Here is an 8521-nt window from a genome sequence, read left to right on the forward strand (position 1 = left end):
CAAAGGGAAAGGAAAAATTGAAATCGCATCATATGACCCCTTTAAAAATATCAAATGTAAAAGATAAAAAGACAAAAACCGCTCTGAGAAGCTAACAAGCGGCCCTCTGGAGGCAAAAACGTTTTCTAAACTAGATCAGGGCTGCGTTCAGCCCCGACAAAAATGGTGCAAAACGTTTTTTAAACGGAAACGGTGGTGCGTTGAACACCCTGTTCTTATTTAAAGCTGTCTCTTTAATACCGCGTGGTTTACATACACGTTGCTGCTGATTGGGCTGACATGTTTGACACACCCACCAAACAAGAGAAAACCATCTCAAACCCCGTTGCACACCGTTTCCAGGAAACATGTCGTTCAAACCGGAAACCGTAGCAAAACGGTGCACACCGGTTTGAGCCTGAACTTGCCCCAGATTATGAATAGATCAATGAATAATCCATTTAAAATACATAAATGCAATCATTAATAGTAACCTATATTTATGAATAAACTATCTTTTTGGATGTTAAACATCAAATTATTTGGTCTCTTTCCAGAATGATTGAATTTTAAAAAGCTGACCAGATTACTAACTACAAATAATGAGCTTCAGAAATGTGCCAACGCAGTTTCCCTTGATGAGATTTTAATATTCCAATCCCAGCCACAGTTTTTCTCTGTAATCTAGTATGTTTATGATTGAATCACAAGCCTGGCCTTCAAAGAATTACAGTGTGAATTCAAAAACATTTAGATTTGGGAATGCACAAACATTTTTATTAGAGATGTAATACAAGGGTTTAAGTTTCTTTTACAGACAAATCCTTTAAAAAACAAAAACAAATCCCATTTGGCTTTGACAGGGACCTTAGACCCAGGACATGAGAGGTTAAATGTTTTTAACGTGTTTTAACATGTTCGAGCCTCACAGAAAGACAGGATTAGACTTCTTTCCATGCCTTTAAAATCACAATCTCAAAGATCAACATTGATACTGGAGAGTTTTTTTTAGCATTAAATTAATGTTTCATTTACTGAATCTCTGAACCACATTTCCTGAATTACGTACTGGAGTAAAATCATCAAGTTAATCGAGTAAAATGTCAGGGGGAAAAAATGCAATAAATACAAGGATTTGTGGTCTTATTAAAATTTATTTAAACTTATTTCTAATTGAATAGCCTTATTAGAGCAATTAAAGATGGCTAATATTTCCTCTTATTCTCATTTAAAATAGTAAGTTTTAGGATACATTTTTTTTAAGATCTCAAAGATCAACACTAATGCTTGAGAATTTTTTTTTTTTTAGCATTAAATCGGAATGTTTTATTAAGGAATATAAAAATAAAGTAAAATGTCAGTAAAAAAGCAATCCAATAAATATAAAGATAAATAAAAGTATATTTGTGGTCATATTAAAGATCTTTAGTAAACTTATTTCTAATTAATAGCCTAATTAGAGTTCTGATATTTCCTCTTCCCTTCATTTAAACCAGGAAATAAATAAAAACTTTTAATATTATACATTTTTAAACTGTTTTTAGCATTATATGGGAATGTTTCATTTATACTGAATCTAAAAATAAAGTTCAATGTCAGAAAAGCTATGCAATAAACAAAAAGGATGAATATTTTTTATTAGTCGTATTTCCTCTTCCTCTCATGTAAACCAGGAAATACATTTTAAAATAAAAATTAGGTTTTTAAAATACCAAACAAAATTTAAAAAAATTACAATTATAATCTAAATATCTAAATCTATATTTATAATCTAAATGATGACTTTCAGTTTCTGCATTATTTCTAGTGACAAAACAAATGTAAGTAAACGGGTGACTTTGTATTGTACTCTAATGTCAAAAACTAATAAATAAAGATGTCTGATGGTCGGATGTTAAAGGAAACCTTGTACTTTAGCTCCAAAAAACTGATGAACATTAATAACTTTTTCAGTCTCTTTGGATGCATAAAGCAATCCAAAACAGTTCTTGATGAGATGAGGGTCTTTTGCTAATCATAAAGAACATTGATCTGTAAGCTACAGCCAAAGCAAGCACAAAACAGGCAAAATCAGTGCATATATAGATCTATTGTTTTCATATAAAGCTATTTATAATGACAACAGACTAGTCCATATACTAAACCATTAAAGAATAAACATTTTTAGAATAAAAAAATATATTTGTTGTATGAATGAATCATTTTAATCAGATTTAGCCAAATTCAAGGGACAATTTTGTCCTCAGATCACAGTTAAATAAACTCTCTCACACATTACGGCTAATTGTGCTTGTGTAAATAAAGAAACTGTGATGATATTAATGGATTTATATTATTGTTGTGACTGTTTCTTGTTTTGTCTCTCTAATTGTTTTTGGTTGAATCTCTCTGTGATTTAAAAGGACGATATCTGCTTCGTCATGCCTGGAGCTGATCCGTGCTGGTTGCTGAGGAAATACTACAACTTTGCACTTTGTATCGCCGGATCGGCTTTCACCGTGGACGAAGCGGAGTCCAGCCCGGGGTCGTCACATGTGATTGCCACAAGCCCGCCGGCCGCTCACTCTAGGCCGCCGTGTGTGATGCTGTGCTTCGTCGTGAAAGCGAAACCACTTTGTTTGGTCTTCCAAAAGAGGACACGACTAGAAATCAGTGGTTAAGTTGTATTTAAGTTCCAGAACACTTCAACCCAAATATTCAGATGTGTCCAGTGCATTTTATGGAGGACTTAAAAAGCGAAACACATGCCAATTTAAACTTAAGGTTAGTCTCAGGTCAGAGATGTCAGTGTGTTTTGTACAGTCATTAGCATGAAGCTCCTGTTGGTGGATGCTGCTTCACCACAGTATAAACCACTCAAATCCAGGACAGGCCCGTAGAGGCCCTTCACCCCATCATCACTGTGCTTTAAGTGTGGTGTGACCTTTTATTGAACCTTGCATGTCATTTTCAAGTGCTCCTGTGTGTGTTTGCTGTGGGTTTGGCATTAAATGTTTTGGCAAGCAGTTTCAAATGAAGCCTTGAGGCGAGCTATACATGGACGAAAACAAACATACACACAGTGTGTGTGTGTGTGTGTGTGTGTGTCTGTGTGTGTGTTTGGGGGGTTCTTCATGTATGTGAACAATGTCGGTCATAACTCTCTGAAATGATAAACGGTCACTGCAAATTACTCATTTTGACACGACTGACCTATTTGTATATGACCCCGAATGATAAAGAATACTTAGTATTATTTTGTAAAGTCCATTTGCATTGCAGTAGTCTACAAGAAGAAGAAGAAACTTCCATGTATTTTTTAAATAATGTTAAAATGTGTTTTTGTTTGTTTCATTTGGCCACACTTCTTCAAAATAGGTAATGATATTCCTGCTGCAAATTGATTGTTATTAAAAATAATATTTTTGTCTAAAAACATGGTGGAATACATATTGTTTGCATTGCTATATATATATATATATATATATATATTGCCTTTTAACTCATCATATAATTATTTAACTTATTACAGGGTGGATTCGATGAGATTTGAGGTGTTAAAAGGTAAAAAAACCCAGACCAATTTATATGAGAAGGGAATCAAAACAAGAACGTGTATAGCATGCATAGCATATATCATAACATTTCTTTATTTTCTTAGCATTTTCTGTGTTTAAAGCTTTGATAAATAATAAGATAAAGGTTGTAAACAGATCGACACATAACTGGAAATAATTTTGTCTCTTAGTGATGCTTTAATTATGCTGAAAATATCAGAAGAAATCAAAATAAACTGTAATTTCGTAAAACAATATTACTGAAACATCCCGTCGTTTTTATAATAATAATCTATTATAAATAACAAGACATTAATTTGCGTGAATATAGAGCTGTTTATACCTCAATAAAGTTGAATTATTAAGAATTCAACTGAAAACTGGGCAGTAAGTAGCTATAGAAGAACACATTTATTGTTTGGGCTGCAAAACAGTTTTAATAAATTCAACAAATACATATTTTTTATTAATTATAAAATTGCTACGGTACTGCGAGAACACTGTCGACTGTCGTCATTAAAAAAATTAAAATATAAGTACACATATAAGAAAAAAATGAATTCATATAACTTATTGTTATTGTTAAATAAAAATACATTTAAAAATTGCACTCTTTTGCTTTGCATATTTTAGCCATTTCGACAATTTATTCTGTCGTCATTAAAAAAATTAAAATATAAGTACACATATAAGAAAAAAATGAATTCATATAACTTATTGTTATTGTTAAATAAAAATACGTTTAAAATTGCACTCTTTTGCTTTGCATATTTTAGCCATTTCGACAATTTATTGAAAACGAATTAATTTCGTTTCAATTGTCCTTTTTTGCTTTATACACATTCGACGTTTCTTTAATAATATAAAATAAAGTGTTGTACTGGTCTGTGCATCATTAAAATACACAGTTTATGCATTACAAATCATGTACAAATCATTTCACATTCGGCAATGCTACAATACAGAGATGCAAACAGCCTTCAGACAAGAAAACAATTCATAATTAAACATTTTTCTTGGTTACGAAATAATGCATTTATTTAACAAAGATATTTATGATATTTAACAAAGATATTAATTTAATCTCAAATAAGAGTGTTCGTATTGGCTAAGCGTGAAGGGGGGAAAAAACAACAAAATAAAACAAAACAAAAACACATTTATTTCAGAATGCAATATGCGAAATTTAAAAATAAAAAGCTATTATAGATTAGACGCGTAATTAAGATTATTCTAAAGCAACTTGAGTTTATATCAGACTAACATCGATAAAAAAACAAAACAAGTAAACAACAGTGCGACTAGACTGTTAGGATGTTCACCGGTCACTTCCCATTGCGCAAACATGCTGTTTGAGATGACTGAATGCAGCGCACAGGAATCACACTGGTTTGTATATTTCAGTGACTAAAAATGACTTTAGACCTTCAAAGTGCCATCATAACTTCTGCACTCCTCTAGCAGGATCTCAGTGGATCTGTGACCCGCGCTGACACTAGAGGCGCACTTGGCTCGGCATGCGCGCTTTTACGCACAATGTGAACCTGGTCTCATGAAAAGGCTTATCAATAGCACGATTTTCAGTTTCTATTTGGCGTGCTATTTATACGCAGAAATGGACTTTTGCGTGCATATGATATTTAATGGGTAGGATTAGGGGTGTGGGGTAGATGCGTATCACATGTACGCCAAAACTGCGTATCATATGCACGCCAAAGTCAATTTCTGCGTAAATGAGAGCATTTCATTATTATTTTTGGAAAGCCTGCTAATCAATAGGTCTGGACTGGTCATAATACACAACATTGTACTATGTATGTTTTAGGGCCGTATTATTTAAAACCCTCATTCGAATCCCTTCGAAGTATTATTAAGAGTGCCTTCAGCAAAACTGTCCGACTCAGAATCACTAAAAACTTTAAATTTGGATCATTTAAACTTTATTTAAGAGCGTTTCAGGTAATGTGTGAGCAATTATTTGTCCCTCCTATTCAGGCTACGTGATCGGTGACGCACAGGAGACTCTCCAGACTCCAGCACGCACAGGGCTCTCCGCGCATTATGATGGAGTGAGCCGAGACTATACAGTCCAGCTTCCAGCAAGAGAAGAGCTCCTCCTCCCTCCCCTGCGATGAGGTAGTTGGTAAGACCTAGCGCTGGTTAATCACAGATTTCTCGAGTCCGCGCGTCGCGTCCTCCGTCTTAGAAGTCCTGTCATGCATGCAACGTCCCCGCCGTTGCGCGCCTGACCTCCTGCGTTTTAAACTACGGCTTTTGTTTGTTCATCGCCCGGCATGGGAGATCAGAGTGAGCTGACCATGGTGCAGAAGTCGACATCGTTCAGCATCAAGAGCCTGTTACTCCCATCGAAGTTTGACGATGAGAGCGCGGAGCGCAGCGGCAGCCCGGCACCCGTACAGGACTTAGACAAACCCCCGGAAGCGTCCGAGATGGACCCCGCGCAGCGAGAAGCGGAGGAGCAGCCGTCTAAAAAGGTAAAGAAATTCGACAAGCCTCCGTTCAGCTACAACGCGCTCATCATGATGGCCATCAGACAGAGTCCTGAGAAGCGGCTCACGCTCAACGGCATCTACGAGTTCATCATGAAGAACTTCCCGTATTACCGGGAGCACAAGCAGGGCTGGCAGAACTCCATCCGGCACAATTTGAGCCTCAATAAGTGCTTCGTGAAGGTCCCGCGGCATTATGATGATCCTGGGAAAGGGAACTACTGGATGTTGGATCCCTCCAGCGATGATGTGTTTATCGGCGGAACCACCGGGAAGCTCCGCCGGCGCTCGGCGACCTCGCGGGGCAAGCTGGTGATGAAAAGGGGCCTCCGCTTCGCGCCCCTCGGACTCGGTCTGGGCGAACGCCCGAGCAACCCGCTCTACTGGCAGCTGTCTCCGTTTTTACCCCTCCACCACTCGCACTACAACGGCTCCACGCACGGATTTCTAAGCCAAGGACACGCGTACGGATCGTTTCTCCCTGGCGTCGAGCCGCTCGGGAACGGGGATATGTCTCGCTCCATTCTGGGAGCCTCTAGCGGGAGTATCAACGGGTACGGCGTGTCGCACAATGGATACTTCGTACCGGGCGCGCAGCCGCAGCCGCTTCCGAGCGCGCCGGGATACGGCATCTCCAGCTCTCCGTCCCCTCTGCTGTCTGATTCCCTAAGAACTAGTTTGCCGTCCTTCACAGCACCACTTTCTAGCGGACTTCTGTCTCAACACAAACGCCTCGCGCCCAATTCGTTTCTAAGCTGAGCGTTGCGCGTCCTTTCCAATGGGAACATGCAAACTTTCCTCGAAAACCGAAACGTGCAAGCTTTCCTTTTGTGTGAGGACTGTGCGTCTGGATTTTTCTCTCTCGTCTATTTAAGATTATTTTGTAATAGTAGTATGATGCTATGCCAAAGGCAATAACCGTATGTGTTTGTTTTTATTTCTTTTTTAAAAAAGCATTATTTATAGTATTTCTTTGTGAATGATGGTTTTGTATTTATTCGAAATGTCTTTTTTATCCCTTGTTACTGTGGGATACCGTTATTATTAGATGTTTGGCACATATTATTCGTTTAGTATGACTAATTCCTTTTTTATTTATGTCTCAAACTGTGAATGCGCCTTAATATCTTAAATCAGGGTTGAGCGCTCGGACTGTCTCAGGTGTGCGTTCTGACAATGAAACATTATTATTATTAGCGGTGTAAACCTGAAATATGGTCAAATAAAAATGTATATGCAATGTTTTATGAATTTGCCTGTCGGTTAGTGTGGGCCTGATGTGTTCAGAGAGGTCATGCAATGACTTACTATAGTAAAGCTAAGCTATACTGAATTAAAGCACTGGTTTAAATGAACTCTGTGGGATCAGTTTATATATACTGTCACATAAAATACTGTTCTGTGACGACACGAGGTTTTGTTTACACACATAACAGTATTTTAATACAGTTTTTACGCGAGAAGGTGATTCAGCACCAAAGACAGATCATTAATGCTTAAAAAAAACATCCCTGAACATTCATTTGCTATTATGCCATTCTGAAGCCATTATTTTAACTCTGTGCAAATCAGAAATGTGATTTCTAGAGCTGTTTATTGCCCTTTTATGTGATTTATAGTTCTGCACCTTCAGTTGTCATAGTCATTTATTGTGCAGATTTGTACTAGTTTGTCTTTTTTCTTGTATATATGCCTGAACTTCAGTTCAGAACAAAGAAATAAAGTATTGGAATATTTCTGTATGAATGCAAACGCGTCATTTCTAGCCATGCAACACAAATCCGCTTTTTTTTGTCAACAAAAACTCACCAGCTCGAGGGTTTTAATGCATTTAGCTTCACGCATACATATGAATTTAAATACATTTACGTGCATGCTTTATTATGCATTTGTTATGCATGCTAGAAATGTTAAATGTAACCTAATGCTGGAATATTTTCGTCGTACAACACATTATGCAATAATAATTTTAATTATTACATCACTGATAGGCTAGTAATTCATGCATATATATAGTTCCATGAGATTTGATAACGTTTACTTTAAAGTGCCACCGATTAAAAAAACATTTAAATCAGAAATTGCGTATATATCCTCCTGAGACCCAGCTATGGAGTTTTTGCCTCTGTAGTGGACATTATATTTGAGTGAGTTTCTCGGAGACCTCACATGTCACAGTTTTAACAGAGCACATTCAGGGCTTTCCACAGATACCACATGATTGGATGTTTCACCGTGACCACTCCCTCTTCTTGGTCTTTAAAATGGCTGACATTAATTTAGTGATAAAATTGTACATCCTTATGGAAATATGATCATATTTTGTAATTGCAATTTAAATCTGATTAATTTTCAAATTGTTTGTCATAAATCAACATCTCAGGAAAATGTTATGGGGTTTCAAATCAAAATATGACCTTCTGTTACGAAACAGGACATCATTTCATACATGTCCACTGTAGAGGACACAGGACTAAAAGCATGTTTATTATACAT

At 36.8% G+C, this 8521-nt stretch overlaps 1 protein-coding gene across 1 annotated transcript; it reads left to right on the forward strand.

Moving 5' to 3' along the window:
• Positions 1-5216: 5216 nt before the first annotated feature.
• LOC107557420 (forkhead box protein G1-like) lies at positions 5217-7523 on the forward strand. Its single transcript, XM_016240835.1, has one exon. It carries the CDS (start codon positions 5810-5812, stop codon positions 6782-6784), a length of 975 nt encoding a protein of 324 aa, XP_016096321.1. The 5' UTR covers positions 5217-5809; the 3' UTR covers positions 6785-7523.
• Positions 7524-8521: the final 998 nt, after the last annotated feature.

Source organism: Sinocyclocheilus grahami, unplaced genomic scaffold, assembly GCF_001515645.1.
Source record: "Sinocyclocheilus grahami isolate Dianchi unplaced genomic scaffold, SAMN03320097.WGS_v1.1 scaffold601.1, whole genome shotgun sequence".
Lineage (NCBI taxonomy): Eukaryota > Metazoa > Chordata > Actinopteri > Cypriniformes > Cyprinidae > Sinocyclocheilus > Sinocyclocheilus grahami.

Coding starts and splice junctions, on each gene's coding strand:
- LOC107557420 (XM_016240835.1), top strand. CDS start 5,810: ATGGGAGATCAGAGTGAGCTGACCATGGTGCAGAAGTCGACATCGTTC.